We start from the raw sequence: 20,379 nt of genomic DNA on the forward strand, positions 1-20,379 counted from the left end.
TTACGTTATAATTGCATTGGTTTAGTTGTGCATCTGTAAAATACTTGTTGTTATATTTTGTTTTAAATAAATGTTATGTTCACCCTTTTTCAATTACTAAAATTTCATTTATTATACAATTAATATTTAAAAATCATTGCACCGCGAAATTCTCGGAAAAATTGTGTTTCGACCAGCTTCGTTGACCAGTTTTGTCCAAGTATAATACTTGGAAACACAAGTCGAGTCGAGCTTAGCATAGATTGTTTAAATGAAATCAAACATTTATTTTTTATTATGGGAGTTTATATTTTATTATTATCGTTTAAGTAATCTTGAAAAATCCAAGGAAACCTTGATTATTCAAACAAATCCTTGGTCCTATATTTTTGTTGGAAATGTTTCTTATTCCCATGTTGGCAAACATGCATGTGTTGGAAATATTTCTTTTTCCCTCGTTGGCAAACGTGCACGCCATCTTTTGTTTCAGTATAGCAGTTGAATAGCGTTCAGTACCATGTATGCAATTATGTATTCGTGAAATATTAAACATAACCTGAAAAGTACATGCGTCGTTTTTTATTGTCTAATCCTATAACCTCCACTAGAATTTTCTTAATTATTGCCATACAATGACGTGTCTGACTCGTCATAAGTTCATGATGTAAAGTTTCACAATTACGAGGCCACTCACTCGTCGTCGTGCCTTATAAATTAAAATCAACAAATTATTACGTTCACGGGGTGTTCGTAAATCTATTCTTTTTCGTGGCCATTGTACAAACAAATTTAAACAAAATTAAACGGTACACGTTTGAAAAATTATTTGGAATTAAATCATAAGTAAAGGGGTTAAAGAACATGGATTAGCTCGATCGATTAACAAACGCGTCGTAAAATAAATTAGGTGGGTCTGTGGTGTGGGAAAGCAGGAATTGAAAATTCGTTAAAAAGACGCTAGCAAAGGGTGTTATCGTGGAAAGGAATCGATGCGAGGCGATGCGAGGCGACGGTAAGGTCCGAAAGATCCGAAGAGATGTTACGAAGCACGCTTCTTAATAGCAGCAAGAAGGTCTTCCAGGCCAGCACGTGCTGCACGTCAGATACCGAAGGTAGGAAGCGAGTCGTTCCCGCCCACAGTTCACACGCCGGACTCGGCAACCTACCATTAAGACCCTTCTGATTACAGCCGTGCCAGCCGAACCTATACTAAACTAAAACACTGGCGAAATTAGGGTTCGCCGCAAAGAAATTAAGTTCTTTGACATGTCCCGTCCCACACGAGCTAAACGAAAGCCTGTCCAGCGCGGCAGCCTCCCTGGCAGATCCATATTTTCTTTCGTTCCTCGCCGTCGCCTAGTTTCCGTTCCGTGGTTGAAAACTTTTCCACCCTCGTACCCATAATCGCATCTTTACGCACGATCAATTAACGCTTAATTACACTGTCATCGATTCTAACCTCCGCGTGGCACTCGATAGCTTTAAATTTCTTCCGAGCGAGACTCGTCACTCGCGACACCTACAGTCAGTCACGAGAGTCTCCGTACGTCCCCCCAAAATGGTCGTTTTATGGAAAGCAAACAAGAATTTCGCATATTATGTTTGTTGATTAACGTGTGCGGTATTATTAAGTATTGTTGGTTGGTGAAATAATAATTGACGAAATAAAAATTGTATATGTATTCGCATGATTTTATGTACAAAGTAAGTCGCGTTCTTGCTTTGCACAGCACTTTTATAAAGCCTAGATGGCACCAATGCAATGTTTATTGTATGATAACAGATGTCGCGATTAACCCCATGCTCGAATTTCCATATTCCAACAAGTATCATTAAGAAACGAAGTACTTATGCCACAAAAGTGTTCACCAATTGTCACATCTAGTAAATTTTGATTACATTAATATTTTTACGCTTATTTAAACTGCTTTTAATCGCCTTGGCATCGAATGGGCTGATTTTGGACAATGACATATAATTCAATCAATTTTGATTATTTTCATTTGAAAAAAATGGTGAACATTCGTAAAATACAAATAAATATGTATGCAAAATGTCGAAGTTAAGAAACTTATATTTCTTTTGTAAAAAAAAAAAAAAAATATATAAATAATATATAATATAATCTACAAGTTTTATCGAAGATGTTTGAAATTTTGTAATACATTTTTACAGACAACTGTGTACCCTGAATTAAGTTCACACTTAAAATAAAAAAATACAAAAAGACAAAATCTAGTGAACAATCCGTTAATATCAGAAACAATTTAAATATATTTAAATTACAAAAAAAAAATGAAAGGAATTTTGGTATTTTATTTAAATTCGATTGGCTACAATTAAGAATTCATCTTCGTCTATGGAATTAGAGTTAATTATTTGTACTTTGCTACCGTTTTAATTTCAATTCCAGAATTTACTCGTTGCCGATATGGAAATGGATGTCTAAATCAATATACACGAACGTCAGCTAAAATTCATGAAGTCGAAGGCAGCGAAGTGGCGTAGCGGTTCGTTCAAGATTAAAGAGTCCACCGCAGCCGTAAATCCCCGCGACGGTTTCATCGTGCCACCTTAACCACTTCTTAAAGCTTTCCACGATGCATCGACGCTCGATAGTGCTTTCTTTTAACGAGCGTCGAAAACTATCGAATCCGTTACACGATTTGCCCCCAATTCTCACCCATCGATCACAAAATTTCCCCAAGACGATAGTTTCATTTTTAACAAGGTACTTTTAAGGTTTTCGAAATTTCAAAAAATTTCTTTTGATGAAAAACTGTAGCTTCGACCCTACAAAATGATAGAAAAAAGGTCCTGCCGTTGAAAAATCATGTTTAAGATTCTTAGAATTAGAAAGTTAGGTTAGGTTTTAGGAAGAATAATTAATCATTAGTTAACGATTTATTTTCATATTTATGCACGTACAGACGTAGTCAGAATGTTATCTAGAAAGGGGCAAAAATAATAGACTAAAACTTAAATACTAATGTATTTATATTTTATTTTTTAATATAATATATTATAATATATTATAACACGTTTTAATATAACCAATATGTATTTAATATATTATAATAACAACTGGTTTTGTTAAACTCACATTTCTTAGACTTTTCTTGTAATCGACCTGTTCTCTCTCCAATTGTTTCCATTGCCTTCTAAATATCATCACAGTTCATTTAAAATAAAATCAATAATTCATTCTCACACACACACACACAGTTTCATTTTTAACTCTGGAACGTCGTTATTTGTTTTCTAAATTTGCAACTTTTTAACAGATCCCTATGAACAAAACAATTGGTCAATCTTTGTTTTTTGTGTACGAATTTTTGCTTCTTTGGGGCAAAAACATCCCTTAATATGTTGAGCGCCGTGCCGGTCACCGGTGACCGCTTTTCACCTTGCGAGTTAAAATAAAAATTCTTTAACAAATTTTTAAGTAGAGGTTTCACCCTTTAAAATAAATCCTTTCTCTTAATAAAGTCACATCCACTCGAATATCAACAATTTTTCAGTGGAAATTTAGTCCTCTTCTATGTAGACGAGTGCATTATATAATATTTTCCCTTTTTCTTCGGGCAATTAAAGATTATTTTCTCACAATCGGTGGATTTGAATTAACTGATGCAAAGGAATATTAGCAAGAGTAAGAGGGAGATCAATGGAACGTCTAAATCAATAGAGCGCGGTTCACTGTTGGTTGAGAAAAAGAACAGGTTGGCTCTGATACTGGCGGTTTCTAAGATTAGAGGCAGCACGAGACCACGATGGACCACACGCCGCGCAACGTGCGTACGCGTTCAACCTTTTTCCCTTCTCCTTCTACCTTCTACCTTCTTTCCTCTTCGCTAACCATCTCAATAACCTACTGTAGGGATTAATACTATATTCTAGGTATTTCCCCACGAAATAGTTGTACAAGATTAAACGGGAATCGCTATAATTAAATTCAAGAAAACTATGTATTTAACTATATTACGATTTATAAGTTTAGTTCCTTTTGTTTTATTAAATTCTATCTTTCTTTTGTGCTGGACAAGCTTACATTTTATTTTTTTAAATTTGCCACTGCGATACGGAAGTTGAGGAAATTATGTATGCCTGTAGACGGTGTGTTCATGCACTATTATTATTACGCGTGTACTTCCGTTGCCGGTAAGTTACGCGACGTATACGTATAAGTTATGTTGGAAAGATTTCGTTCTATAAGTAAATAAGTCTTTTATCTTTTACAAACCTTTAAAGGTGTATCCAATCCTACTGGATTGAAGCTTCACTGAAATCCAGAGAAATAGTAACAAACTATAACAATAATAAAATATATCGCAGGCTACAACATCTGACTTCCAAGGCGCGAACGAGGACTGACTAACTTGGTGTCACTTTTTCTTAACGAAACTTCTACGCGACTGTCATGCGCACTAAACAATAAGACACGTTTTCAACATATATGAAAGCGTGCCTATATGTCGCAACAAGGCGTATCCAGAAAGTAAGTTTCGTTTACGAATATGTATTGCAGCTGTAACCTAATAACTGTGAGTCTTGATTTATGTGAGGATGTATTTTTATGAGTGAGATTTCTTAGTCTATCATTATTTTATATAGTTTCTGATGAGTCCAATCTAAAGGTAAGAATATTGTTTATGTTGTGAAGTTTATCCGAAGGAGAGTCGAGCAGTTACAGTCAGTGGAAAAGAGAGTGAAGAAGAAGAAAAGTCGTTTAGAGCGTGAGAACAGAATGAGAAGAGAAAGAGAGAAGAGAGTGAACCGCGAATCATCATTTTTGTATTATCGCTTATACTTCATTTCTATTAACTTACTTGTTCACTTAAATATACTGTGTCTGTGTTCTAAACGAAAATCATATTTCGTCCTATTCTAACCTAATAACGTTACTCTTTTTTTGCGTACTGATGTTCGTTTGTTCATAGCCAAGCCATCGAATTATCGTTTTGATAGAATCGGATTCTGGTTACAAGACAATTTGCATTTTAAACGCGTTCAAACGTATCGAGCCGATTGTAAAGCGAAATTTGCAATTCGTTTTTTAAACGTGCGAAATGTGAAACCGGCAGACATTTATCGTGAAATTTGTCAAGTGTATGGAGAACATGCCATGAGTAATTTAATGGTTAGAAAAGAGATTCTTGACCTTTTGTCTACCTCAGACCGCCTTTAAATAATTTTTTGTTGTTACAGACCTCCAAAGACTTAACTCTCGAGGTTTAAGTTTAGATATTTTTAGGGATATTTTTACAGAAAATTTCGATATTTTGCGTACATATTTATTTATGTTTTACGAATGTTCACAATTTTTTTCAAGAGACAGTAATCAAAACTGAATGAATTATATATATCATTGAACAAGGCTTCGCTAAAAAAAAATGGATAGATAACCTAAAAGTTAACAATATTTAAAGGATAGCTGTTTTTCAGGACTGCGTTCACAATATTTTAAAATCTACTTGATCAATTGATATCAAATTTTACATAAACATTCACTAGACATATGGCTATAGTTCGAAGTAAAAATATTTCAAAATTTGCATTTGTTCTACTTTCTTCAGTCCCATAGATTAAAAGAACATCTAAAAAAAATCGGTATTCGAACTTCACAGATTCGCTATTTTTTTAGTCGTTAATATTTCGTATTTATTCTAGTTCCAACTACAGATATACTCGTACTAATGAGAAATATTTTTTTATTTTCTCTTGTCGAATAAATGGAAAAGTCGAAATTACGAACGCCATGAGACGCCATTTTTTTTTTAAGTCGACTACGGACGAGAGCTCGTAGCAGTGGTCATTTTGATTTTTTATAAATAAAAAAAATTATAGTTATTTGAAAAATACGTACAAATATACCTTTAAATTTGTATGGCAACAAGTCTCATAGTTATTTTACCAAAAAATCATAAAATATAGTAAAAAATCGCGCGTCACGCTAAAATGTCCAGTTAATTAATTGTCAAAATTTATATTTTCACTCGGTATAAAACGAATATTTCTAACGTTAATCTGAATAATCGATAAATGAAACTTTATTTGAAACCTTTGAAAGGTAAACAAATAGAGAATTAATCGATCGAGACAAAATAATGAATAAAATAAAGTAGTTTTAATAATTTCAAATTTTGATTTCTTTTTCTTATAGATCCTAATACAATTTCGCTACTACTCGTCGCAAGCATTGATAAAAGATCAAGGTACTATGAAATATCGGTAGTAATAAATATAAATAAACATCTGTGTAAACGTTACTTTTTCTGCGAACGGGCACGTTTCCGTCGCGTTGATTTCGTAGTTGCCCGCGACGATAATTTATTTAATGATTTAACAATAAAGCACTGGAAGAAAGTAAATTGTATAAAAGACGATTTATTCGAGTCTGAAATGAAAATTTTCGCAACAAATGGCGCTTACCGATCAACAGGTAGATTCGCGTTGTTAGATCGAGTTGCAATTCCAAGCGTACATCTAATCAAAACTAAATCTTCTCGACGTGGTAATAAACTCGACACATCTACGCGCCACGGGATGCCTAATATTTCTTTGTGGGCTTCACTGCAGCTAATAAATAGACAAAAAAGGAGCTCCCTTTACGTCCGCCGACTGGACCTATATTCCAGTTAATCTCTTCCTGTCCTCCAAACCATTCAGCCTTCAAACAAGACAAAATTTCTCGATGCCATTGCCAAAGTATTCAGCCTTCGAACCGACCGACCACTTCTCGACGCCATTCTCGTTGCCACTCGATTGAAAATCTCCTCAAAGGCTGATACCAACCTCTCATCGCTAAACATAATTTCCCTATTATACAGGTTGTTCACGCTATTACCAGCCAGTAATTCTTTAACAACCTTTCATCGGCAAACATAATTTTCCTATTATGCAGGGTGTTCATGGTATTACCAGCCTGTGATTTTTTCCAAAAGTATTCGAATTAGAAGAAAATGAAAGAGAAAAATGCTTTACAATTTCTTATGACCAATAGGATAGTGTATATCAATTTTGCATATTTTTAAAGGGAACACTATGTATATTTTTACGGATGGAGACATTTTGGAGGTTAGAGGGCAAATTGATGTTTTTTAAAAATTCTCAATATACTTTTCATTAACGTTGAATCTCTAACATAGGTTTAAGACCAGTAAATGTACTATTTTACTAGAAAATTACAGTCGACTTTGAAATTTCCAAAACGTCTTCGTCAAGACGAATTTCTGTCTTATAAGTGGCCTGAATAGTTAACGAGTACTTCCGCTTTGTTTCTTGAAAATTTACTTTACATATACTGATTGTAAATTAGAGATTCAACGTTAACACGTTCGCGATCGTGAATACTATAGCATTCATTATCATTGCGATGGAAAATGACACGTATGCAATATAACCCACACTATCATGCATATTTCAAAATTATTATGCACTTTAATGTAATGGCTAATTGGTTCATTAAGTATTTTCATTTCATTTTGAAAATTCTTTTTAAATTCTTCAAAGCACGGACAAAATAATTCGATTACAATTTCTATAGCTTCTCCCACTTTAAATTACCCTTTTATCGTATTCAACTTTCTCTAAAACTGTTAGACAGAGTTTAAAACTCGCGATCTTTGCGGTGTGCTTCTATTGGTCACGCGCACAATCTATTGGACCAATCACGTATTTCTTGCTCGTTAGTCGTACGCGTTCTTTTGTGAACGCGACTCGAAAATCATGTGCCCTTTATTTATACGCGTCGTGTTCTGTCGTAGTATGACTACAAACTAATATATATTTCCGTCTGTTAATACGATACTTGTGAAACCGTAGGAAGTGTTTATTTGAAGTCAATCCATCGCCCTAACCAAAACGATATCACACGGCCACTCGTAATATCTTCCAAAGTAAGTACTAAAATTGATTGTTCATAAACTAAGTTAGTTCTAAACGTGTTCGCGAATATGAAGGCTATAGCATTAATTTTCATTGCGATACAAAATTACACTAATGCTATAACATTCAAATTCATAACCCCTGGGAATAATTTTAATGGGAGATTCTAGAGGCCAAAATAAGACGAAAATCAAGAATACCAATTTGTTGATGGAGGCTTCGTTAAAAAGTTATTAACGCCTAAAGTTCCATTCGTAATGAACTTTTTTCTCGAAAATGCGCAGGATTTCGGGGGTATGTCTATTCACCAAAAATGATTGTAATTGACCCCCGCAACAGAAAATAATTTTTCCAGGACCATTTCAAATTTTTTTTTCCGTCGGAAAATTTCACACTTTCTCGAATTTTTTTCTAGAAAGTGGGTAGGATGTCGGGGGTATGTCTATTAACCAAAAATGATTGTAATTAACCCCCACAACAGAAAATAATTTTTCCAGAACGATTTGAAATTTTTGAATTTAATTGTTAATAATTTTTTAACACCCTGTATAATTCTTAAAAATTTGGCTATAACCACTACCATAAAGAAAAGTAAGGATTTTAATATTACTCCAAAATTCACATACTCGACAATCTCGAGAATCATGACTTTTAAAACTATTGTCTGACGCTATTATTCTATTAAGTGTTGAAAATGAAACTTTGTAAATGTATATTTAAACTGTTAAATTTGTGAAAAAGTGTTATAGTTTGGGGAAGGCCACCATTAACGCGAACGTATTTGATCTAGTTATTATTGCTTTAATTCTACATAGTGTAACTTTTACGGAAATAAAGAAAGATGCGTGATGTTTCACCATCGAGTATGCGCTACGAACATTCCAGGCGCCGCGCGGGGAAGTCCCATTCGGATAAGTCTAATAGATGGCGACACTGCATTCCTCAACAAAAAGTAAAATGAGTTTTTGGTTGTTGTAATTCTGGACGGTGGTTGTCGATCTTAAAATTCTAAACATACGAATATAGAGCAGCTTAGATCATTTTTCGGGCATCGGTAGAAAATTCAAATATTGGTCGAAGCACATGCTTCTGGAGATTCGAATGAAAATAAATCGGATCTCGTGGGTTTATAAGTCGGAATATCTTTTTAAAGGAATGTTCCAGAACGGTAGATGGAAAATTAGCGAACAGCGTCGTTGTTTTAGCGCCGCATAAACCATTAGACGGGTGTAAATGAAACGCTCGAGGTAATCGTGCGATAAGCGTAATTATAGAGTGTAGCAACGTTAAGTTAATTGAGTTAAGGTAACCGTAACGATAAATGCTGCTCGAATATTGGCTGTATTTTGCACTGGACTAGAAAGCTCTTACGTTTTCTTTCCTACGTGACTCTCGATTTCTTTGATATTCATAACTTCCTTATCAACAAGTTCTGTTGCTTTAGGTATACATCGTAACCGCTGTAACACGTACAGTGTGGTCCACGAAACGTGCACGCAAAAGTTTTTTAAAAAGTTATTTTTATATCCAAATGGAAGCAAGAAAACACGAAGAAAACAAACGATCGCGTTCAATGGTAATATGTTTGTTTATGTAGTTGGTAAAATATGTATTTAACACTTTGACTGCCGCTTCACAGGATTTACCACTATGGTATTAGAAAAAATAATTCTCAAATTAAGACGTTAAGGGAAATAAATTTGGATAGAATTTGTGCATTTTAACAAGGTTAAAAAAAATTAAGTAACGATACAAATTTTAGGTTATGTAGCTTACAATGGTCTAAAATCAAAATGTTATATGGTTTTGATTTGGCAGTGAACGTGTTAAGGGGAAAAATTGTACTAGACTCACCGAGTATTCCATCGATAGAATGATTTCTTCGGGGATCGTCTCCGGAACGAGTTTGATTTGTAGGTCCTCGAAGGAGCCTCGAGATACTGGAAACCGATGGCGCTGACGCCTTATCACAGACACCATCCTGCTGGCAGAACCACATTGGACTAGTTAGTATAACAATGGAAACTACCAAAACATTCCAATCTACGTACACTCCGTGACAAAAATACAGCACACTGTATCGGTATAAGATTTTTTAACTTTTGAAACTATATATTGCATTACTTTTGATGTTTCTAACGCCTCATAATAATAACAAATTACATAAGTATGTTTCAAAATATTTATTGCGAAAGGAATAAATTTTATTTTACAATATTGAAAAACAAGGAAAAATCGGTGCACATATCTCTTAAACGACTTATTATCCGTAGAAATATATTGTTTTAATATTCTGTTGCTTCACCTTTTGTTTGTATAACTGTTAATAAACGGTTTGGCAGAGACTTAAATAATTTTTTAACAAATCTTTTACTTAGAGATCTCCAGTTTTCCTCGATACAATTCTTTAATTCATGAACGGTCTTGATAATTGTGCCCAACAATTTTCACTCATGTTCTAATCTAGTAATCTGGCTTGGCCATTCTAAAACTCGAATGTTTTGCTGTGTAAAGTACTGTTTCACAATTCTTACGAACGTTTGCATTATCTCGTTGACAAAATAAAGTTTGCACCCACAATTTTTACTAATTTTTTTTCCAATGCATCCAATACAATTTAGATTAATACAGATGATATCAACAGACCTTTATCAGCTTCTCCCGAATCTCCCAGCTGAATATGCCAGGATTTTGTTTCTTCATGTCCTCGATTTTCGCTTCGACTTCCGGCGTGGCGACTCGCGGTTTGCTGCCGCCGATCACGCCCGGCCTAATCGATCCTGTTTCTTGATACCGATTCAAGATTTTCGAAACGCAACCGTGCGAAACCCTTAACTGCCTGGAGATTACGCACGGTCTGACGCCGGCCGCGGCCATTTCTACTATTTTCAGACGAATGTGATTCGGCAGCGGACGCCCGTTTATGAACACGCCACCGAGTTGATTCACGCGTCCTTGTCCTGGAACCAAACAAACCAAGCTACAATTTTATTTACTAAACATGGATTTACAACAAATACTGCGCGTAATTTTTCCTCTATTTTAACCCCTTTATTTTTCTGTAATGTTGCAATTTTTCTTTGACACTTGGTACTAGTTCCAAGCACCCCAAGTCGTTTTCACAACAAAAATAGAGTTTTAAACATTTTCTTATCAAATGTTTTTCTTCTATTTTTCCCCTTTATTTTTCTGTAATGTTGCAAATTTTCTTTGACACTTGGTACTAGTTCTAAGCCTCCCCCAAGTCGTTTTCACATTAAAAATAGAGTTTTAAACATTTTCTTATCAAACTGTACAATATGTATTGTTTACAATCGATGAATCCTGATACTTGTAAGATTGTAAATAACGTTAAGTTGGAATATTGTAAAGTCACAATTTTACCATTGAATTATCCAATATTTCCACGTTTTTATAATTTGAACACACTAAGAACTTCACTAAGAATGTATATAAAACCACATGTCATTAAATTGTTAAGAGCAAAACACACAGGGTGTTGAGCCACCCCTGGGAAAAATTTTAGAGAATAAACTAAGACGAAAATCAAGAATACCAATTTCTTGATCGAGGCACCGTTAAAAAGTTATTAAAAAATAAAATTGAAACATTTCAAATCACTATGGAAAAATTATTTTCGGTTGCAAGGGTCAATTACAAAATTTGGGTAGACAAAATTTTTCGGCGATATTAAAACATTTCAAATCACTATGGAAAAATTATTTTCGGTTGCAGGGGTCAATTACAATCATTTTTGGTCAACAGATATACACCCGAAATCCTCCGCAGTTTCAAGAAAAAAAATTCTTTTTTGACAATATAATTTGAGGTTAGAAACGTTACCCTGAAATTTCATGCAGATGTTTAAACCATCATAACTTCTAAACGGATTGAAGGATTTTAATGTTTCAAAATGCAAACAACGCGTATTTTGGTATAGAATATGTAGAAATTCTAACAATGTTCGAAAAGTTGTTTCTTAACCACGTAAAGTGAGAAAACCCCATATAAAAGTGGTTCAATATTCAAACGTCCATTACTCCTACAATAGTGAATGTATTCCATTGAAATTTAGTAGAGCAGTAGAGCTCATGGATACCTATAAAAAAGTATTAGACAACTTTTCTGTAGGGCGTCAAACAAAATTACTAAAAATCAAAAACGAATTTTTAAGAAAAATCGACAGGGGAGGCAGGTGCTGAAATTGTTCGGCGAAAATGAAGTTTCAAATCGTTTTGGAAAAATTATTTTCGGTTGCAGTGTGTGAATTATAATCATTTTTGGTCAATAGACATACCCCAGAAATCCTATGCAGTTCTGAGAACAAAATTCTTCTTCGGAAATATAATGTGAGGTTAGAAATGTTACTCTGAAATTAAAACATCATAAATTCTGAACGGATTGGAGGATTAGAATGTTTCAAAAGGCAAACAATGCGTATTAATGGAGCTCTAGAGTCTCAGAAAAATGGATCGAAAAGATATATTGGATGTAAGGTTTACTCGTATACCTCATCTGTGATGAGACTTTTAAACATTAATAACTTTTTAACGAAGCCTCAATCAACAAATTGCTATTCTTGATCTTCGTCCTATTTTGGCCTCTAGAATCTACCATTAAAATTTGTTTCCAAGGGTGGTCGAACACACCCTGTATATCGATCTGGCTCAATTTATTCTCCTAAAAACCCAACATAACGTGTTAAATCTATTATCGTAAATTGGATTTTTATTGGCGAATCAAGGAAACACAGCTGTCTCGAACTAAGAAAATTGCACATGGCGTTGTCAGAACGGGAAATTGTGTTTGTCGCAAATGGCGATGAAAATATTAAGTTTTGGTCGTCGATGCAAATCGAGTGTTACTCGGAATTGTAATGCAAACGGTCCTTTATGTAAATAGAAGCTGGTGGTCATTGAGCGTGGCTGGAAGGAAGTTTGTTTTACATGCGTGTGTTTTGAGGAGAAGAGATCCAAGGATCCGACATGGCAGGTCGAACGTTACCCGTTACCAGGGTCCGGTGAGTTTAACTGCTCGACGCAAAACCGGTGCCGTAACTCGTGACTCGTAACTCGTGACTCGTGTGATTCGTGACACCTCCTTTTCATAGTCCCTCGATCTCCGTCTTACGCAAACTTCTTCCAAGGTGGACATCATAAAAGGGTACGAGTAAGTCCCGACTACCACCGCCGCGAGACGCATCTCATTCCGCTTCTCTCCCGCTGGCTCTTTTTCAGAGGCCGGCCCTCCTTCCTCCGGACCTTTTTCACTTTGATTTTGCTGCCATTTCTGTCACGCTGTTTTCTTTCACTTCGTGATTATAATTAAGCTAATTAAAACGAGGACTAATTACCGGTAATTAACGATGTTTGAGCGGCACTTTGCGTGCTACCGCGCATTTTTGCCCACCTTTCGCTGCCCTATCCTCGAAACTGTTCCTCTTGTTCTACTTCGGTTCAAACTTTTACCCTCACCTTTCGTTTCATCTTCCTTGCGTTTTAACCGTCTCTGCGATTATTCGTGTAATTTCGCAGAAACTTCCGGATCGATCGTTTCTAACGCGAGTCTTTCGAGTCATCGATTTAGGGGGATCTTCTAGCGTCAAATGTGTTTTTTAAAACTTTATTCGTAAATTTCTTGCGAACAAACCGTAACACCTTTTACAGTCACAAGGTTTATTTGTACATGTTTCATTATACTTATACAAACTCGGCTAGCTTCGTGATAATTTTACATTTCGTTTGCTACATCATATTATTCAACTGCACCGTGAACAAGTAATAACGTTAGGTCAAACATTTATGCAAATAAATAATAGGGAGAAAAAATCGTTATGTGTTATTGTGGGTTTGATTCGCGCGCCATGTTTTGTGTTGGCCACTCTGTGCGTTTTTTGTGTGTTTAAGATCGCGTCGCCGCTTGTGGCGACACTTCGGGTTTTCCCCCTTGTATTCGTCAACGCGATCTGGGATTCCACCTATATATTAATTCTAATATATCACTCTGTTATTAACTTCTAATGTATCACTCTGGTATTAACTTTAATGTATCACTCTGGTATTAACTTTAACATTATGTAAGTATAGCTGCATGATAACAACAAATCGAGATCTAAAATTCTCTAACAATATCTGTTTTAACCGGGTTATTCTAGCGTCAAATGCGTTTTTTTAAACTTTCTTGGGGGATTTTTTGCAAACAAACCATAACACCTTTTGCAGTCAAAATAAGGTCTATTTGTACACGTTCCCATGACATTTAAAAATTTTTTTTTGACAAACATAGTCAAATATAATGATTCCGGCAATTCTGTTTGTTTAAAATGAAAAAACGTGAAAGATTCATGATTAATATCAATTTATTATAACAAAAAGATGATAATTACAGGAAAAGTATAAATTTCTTAATTTCTTACTTTATTGATATTTTTGTTTCATCAAAGAAACATCGATTGCGATGATAATCATGATCGTTGAATCGATAACGATATATCGATGTAAAAGTTAAACCGTATCTATGAGAAGTGCCTTCGTTTCCGTAATTTCGTAATTCCATTCAAGGTAATCGTACATTCGCGCATACCCGGTATATCTGAGAAAGAATTGCTAGACGCTAAAAGTCCATAAGATATTACCATGATAAAAAGTTTACGACGCACAGAGGTAATTCGATGCGATAAAGAACCATTGTCTAAAAGTCTTTCAGAATATAACATTTCGTTCGGTCGGATCAAATCTAGACGAAGTGCGTTAAACTCGATTCGAGGCTGCAGATATCCATCGATTTTCAAAAGTAACAATCTTGAAGCCAACCAACGATTTCAACTCTAAGAAAATTATGCTTCAAAGTGGAAGACCAACGCAATTTACAATAGAATTCCATTGGTAGATTTAGCGAACTTCTTCTAGAATCCTAATTACCTCGATTACTACCGACCGTCGCTCCAGTTATAATAGCAAGGCGAAAAACTGAACCCACCTCTTAGGCGAACGGTATAACTTGTATACAGTTTCGTAACTGTTTCTTCAAAATGTTTTTATTCGTATAGCGTGTCTCGCGGGCTCTGTCCACTTAAATATCTTGATTATTTCGAACAATGCGAGAAAACTTACGGAAGTTGTAGAGTTTACGAAAGTACATAACACGGTACAAACGGTATTTCTGCAAATGGAGACGTAGTGGAGACATAGAGATCAACTTTGTTTTTTAAATGTCCATTTTCTGTATTCTGAATATAAAAGTACTAATGCATGTTTGTCCTAAAACTTACCGTTTCTGAGATATTTTACTGTTTTCGTGATACTTGTTCAAAATGGCGGTCGTCTGCAACGTGTGGATAAAGTTCGTGAGATGACACGCTGTGTGTTCAAAATTCATGGTTCGTAATACAATCGACCCACATCATATGCACTATAACATAACCTTCATGTTTTAAAGTTTGCTTAACGTGACACGGGCGAAGAAATTCCCGTTTGCGAATCCAAGAACGTCCATCGGATAATATTCTGTTTACGTTTGTCACATTGCACGTCTCCGATCGAAAGCAGATCATTCTTTACATTTTTCAGCGAAAGCTATGGTGGGTATTGATGAAATAATAATTGTTTAACGCGTAAAGATATATGTATATTTCTAGATATATTGGGTGGTATCATGATGTAATCGTTAATAATTCTCTCTTAATGACACTCTCCGTAGTTTTATGCACCTTTTTGATCTATGCATGCACGCCGCCATACTGCCAACTTCACATTTCTCGCTCGTTGCCAACTTCTCTTCTCTACCGTGTTCATACCATAGTACCTATATGTATTCTATAGATAATCAACTCTATGTAAGAAACCATCTATCACAAAAACCAATCGAGCTTTAATGTTGCTCTTTGGCATCGTCGCTATTTTCTTACTTTGTTTACATTACTAATTTTGATTTCTGTGTCTTTTTATAATCTGTCTCACAATTTATAATATGACGAATAATTCGTCATTCCTCGAGTCACAATTTGCCTCATATTGGAACAAACTGACACGTTGTAATTCATTTTCTTCAATTTTTACTCGTGGTGTTTAACCCCTTAATGTCACGTTTTACAATCACGAGGCTACTCGCTCGTCATAAAATCTTGTAAAAATCAACACACTTTTATATTCATGAGGTATTCGTAAAACAAATGTATTCTTTTCAAACAAAATTGAACGGTGTAAGTTCGACAAATTATTTCGAATTCAATCGTACGTTGAGGGGTTAAAAATAAATGTTCAAACTAGGAAAATTAGGAAAAATGAAAAACCAAAAAGCGTATCAACGTTGCCCCGGTGCCCCCTACTTGTCGAAGGGTGAAAGTTTTTTAAACAGCGTATTTAGTCGGTAAATCACGGCTGCTCTTATAGAAATTTCGTCGAGCGTGGGGTAAAAATTGGTAATCATCGCGAGGAAGTAATGGGCCTGTCGTTACACAGGTCCCTCGTAACACCTGCTATGAAAACTCGGGCTAATTACCAAGGCGTAATTCAAAAACGGGCAACGAAACCCGAAGCGCTTCACCGGGCCGGTCCCGGTGCTGCCAAAGTAGTCCCGTTTCGTCATTCATCAAATTCACAAGATTTACATCCCCCTACCCCGGCGGAATCCCAATGGCCCGTAAGGACATATCCACAAACACGTATCGCACACTTACACAGCCCGGTCGCGTACGTAAGGCCCTCGGACACCTTTCATGACGTCAGTCAGGCCGCGGGGCCCGACGGGATTACAGGCAAGATCAAAAGGCGCCGACCGATGCCGCCGCCGCCGACTCGATCACTCTTCCCCCCTCTCTCTCTCTCTTACTCTTGCGCTCCCAGTGGGTGCCAGGAGAGTCGCACGGGGCCCAGAACGGGTTCGAGGGACTTATATAGTCACTGGGGGTGGCCCGTTCTTACACGGGCTACGACTTCTTGCGCGACAATACGTGAAATTCTACGTAACCGACCCCGTGGTTCGTTACGAAACGCCAATAAACGGATTAATCCGTTGTCGGGCGACCGGGGCCTTACGATGATTTCGTTCGACGATCGTACCGCGATTTAAAAATACGTCAGAGGCCTGTGTAACCGATCAAATAAATATACACGTGTCTGGATTTTTTAATAAATAAAGTGATAAATTTCGTTATAGAGACATATTTAAATTATTTAAAAGATGGCGGAAGGTAACATTGATATTTGATATTTTTACGAAGAAACGCGACGGAGCTTGTTACATAACCTAATAGATCAATGCCCGGTTGTCACTTTTGAATGCTTTTGACAATACGGACTGTATCAAGTTTAGCTTGGATCGTTTAAATCAAGTACTTGATTGTTTAAGTAATCTTGATCAACACTCGCTGGGTCCTTTCAGACCCATATCTAACATTTTTCAATACTTATATATTTGGACTTCTAACCTATGAAAATATAGAATGTTCGTTTTACCCATTTTTAGAAGACCTAATGATTCTGATTTTTGTCCTAAATATTTCTGAGTTTTATTAAAAGAATATTTTATTGGGCCCTTGTTCTTAAAATACCAATGAAATATAAACAGTCACGGTAAACGTTGTAGAAAATGGGAGAAAAGAATCAATGAAAAATTAGTGTTATTTGGGTCTAATGAGTGTTAACCAAACAAACTTGATTCTTTGTATTCTTTGTTAATTATGGCGTTATATTTTTAATAATAAGTTTAGGAGGACTGAACTTTGTATTTACAATTTATTGTGGATCTCTAATTTTCTGCCTGCAAATTGCGAATAAATTGTTAAGGGAATGAACATTTATTTGTTGATAGGAATAACTTTATTATTTCAAATATTTACGTATTATTTTAAACGAATTGACATTTCGAAACAACATTGCGAGGAATAAAGGACTAAATAAATTTTAAGTAAAATTCATATAAAAGTGTACACTACCTATAGTCGAACGTGCTTTCATAGGCTTCAACAATAGCAATTTATATATAATTTTGTTTCATTGCTTTCAATTTCACTGCACGTTTCAAAATCATTCCGAAGACCGAATTAACGACTTAATTTCTTCGACTATTCGCTGATGAAATTTAACAAGAAGATTCTGGGCGAAGAAGCTCATCGAATCCGTTGATATTAATGAAGCTGTCAAAATTTCGTTGGCATTCCAGATTCAAACTCTAGACTCAAAAGTGAATCGTCATTCCAATGAATGAACGTGGCGCAACACGCGGCTCCTCAGTGGAAAAATCTAATTAGCGATGCTTTCTTAATAGTCCAAACTAACTACCTATCCATTAATTAATTCATCAGCTTGCAAAGTTATCGCACTAATTACATCAAGTTTTCTTTTTGTTAATGGATGATCGACATGAGGGCGCTCTATGAATCGATGCCTGCACTTTAGTTAAATTATAGGTTAGTTGGTTCCGAACGACGATTCCGGAGAGTAAAAGCGTCACGTTGTTAATAATATACGGTTATTTTTCCACCTGCTGTTCATGCACTTCATTTGTATATATTTACGTGTGCCAATATTCTAACCAATTCTAATCAATATTCTAAAGCGAAATTCTGTGTATTGCTGCCACTTTTAACACGTTCCATTCATAAAATTAATTTCTTACAACATTCGTCTCGCTTTCCTCTCTATCAAACTATATTACCTTGACAATATTAAGGAATTGAGTGTTTATTGTCGGGAGTGTGTGGTAAGATTCTATTCAATTTTGTAATATTTCACGAATGATTTGACAAAATTTGACACAAACTATTCTGTGTTCCATCTACAGATACGAGTGCGTCGCGAAAATACGGAATGAGTGAAAAATCATAGTGTAACCGACTAGGGAGTAATTCTACGTAAAAAAGTAAGTAAAAAATGTGGTATTCAGTTTTACCATTCGAGGATTCGTTTGCTTGGTGCTAGTATTTACAAACATTGATAATAATAGGATGCTGTAGGAAATAATGAAACAGTTCGATGTCTAACAGAAGTCATAGTTTATCAAACTACGTAGCAGTCCGTTTCGTTTTGTTTTGTTGCAAATTATCAAGTTATGGCAAAGTATTTTTATCGAAAGTGTTAAGAAAAAGGAAACAGGAGTTGTTTAACAGATGTTTATTTATTATATTACTGTTACAATGCAACTAAAACTAACTTGTCTTGCTAAATTAACTTTTGTTCTTTTAACCGTGTAACGCAACTGCTATTTCTATAAGTATGCAGAGACCAACTTATAGAAAAGAAAAATGCGGAGTGCTTCCGTCGCGGAGGGGCGCCAAATTCAAACCATACTTGCTACATTTAACAATTTTAATGTAAAGTTAAATAAGTTTTATCGTTAAGGTTTACTTTTTTCATAAAATTCTATATGAGGTGACCTAGTACATGGCCTAACAAAATAAAATCATACCGTTTGCTGAAGTATGAAGTTAAGCATGCCCCTTTTCACGACAAACTATTCAAATACGAATCTTTTCAGCGTTACAAACGGAACAGGCTACTTTTATAAATCACACAAATGTGTTAATTTTCGAAGCAAAAGATGAAACATACTTCTTTTCATACCTAACCTCCCAAGCGTGTTTCCATTATTCGCTGCGAACGGAACATGCTACTTTTCGTGGAAAATTATTCAAACGTATTAGTATTCGTGACAAAAGGCGGAATATGCTTCTGTTCGCAATTAACCTGCCAAATAGTCTTTCTATTCACGAAGAAAAACGAAATGTGACATTTTTTATGTCGAGACAAACGTGTTGTTCTTCGTAAGAGAAATGAAATTTGATTTACTATGAATTATTTAAATTGATACTAGACAAATGTAGTTCCTAAAATGCACAACAATATAATTGTTTTTTATAATCAACGAGTTATGCGTTTTGTTACATTTCATACTGTTGGAAAAATTGTTTTTAACATTTTTATTTCTACAATTTTAATTACAACAATTTTAAAAACAACTAATGATCAAAAGAATTGCTTTTATAATAATATTATTATTCCTGAAATTTCGAAAGAAATGTTGTTCCTTTTTTTTAAATTTCAACTTGCCAACAAAATATTGCTTTTAATATTATTATTTGTAGATTCTCCTTTTGAAAAAAAAACGAGTAAAAAATGACAAGTTTGTAAATTTTGTATCTCGTCGAAAACGTAAGACCACCCTGTAGTAGAAATAAGAGGAGGCTTAGGTGCTTGGAATGATTGAGAAAATAATTTTCAACATGAATTATTGATAACGGGTAATTGATTGTGGGCGATCACGCTAATATCCATGATCGTGTCGATATGACGCGATAGGGGCTTCCCCAATTTGAATTCGTTCTGCGCAACTCGAATCATTAAATTTAATCCTCGAGGCAATGCTTCCGAGAGTTATGGTATTTCGTAGACATCGATACCTAGGAGTCGATGGCATAAATATTTCATTTGTTGAACACTTATGGGCGGAGAAATGACACATTTTGTCATTGGTTATCGATTATTCTTTTTCAATTTCACCAAACCTAGTATTTTT

At 35.2% G+C, this 20,379-nt stretch overlaps 1 protein-coding gene across 1 annotated transcript in view; it reads right to left on the minus strand.

Moving 5' to 3' along the window:
• The window catches only part of LOC122397509 (protein gooseberry-like), a 33,258-nt gene that overhangs the window by 7,621 nt on the left and 5,258 nt on the right, over window positions 1-20,379 (minus strand). The window contains exons 2-3 of the mRNA XM_043396697.1: window positions 10,513-10,826; window positions 9,721-9,850 (exon numbers count right to left, since the gene is read on the minus strand). Of these exons, the coding sequence (XP_043252632.1) occupies window positions 9,721-9,850; window positions 10,513-10,826 (444 nt within the window). The remainder of the gene's footprint in view (window positions 1-9,720; window positions 9,851-10,512; window positions 10,827-20,379) is intronic.

This window comes from Colletes gigas, unplaced genomic scaffold (assembly GCF_013123115.1).
Source record: "Colletes gigas isolate AHSC1104 unplaced genomic scaffold, ASM1312311v1 Colletes_gigas_Sc00009, whole genome shotgun sequence".
Lineage (NCBI taxonomy): Eukaryota > Metazoa > Arthropoda > Insecta > Hymenoptera > Colletidae > Colletes > Colletes gigas.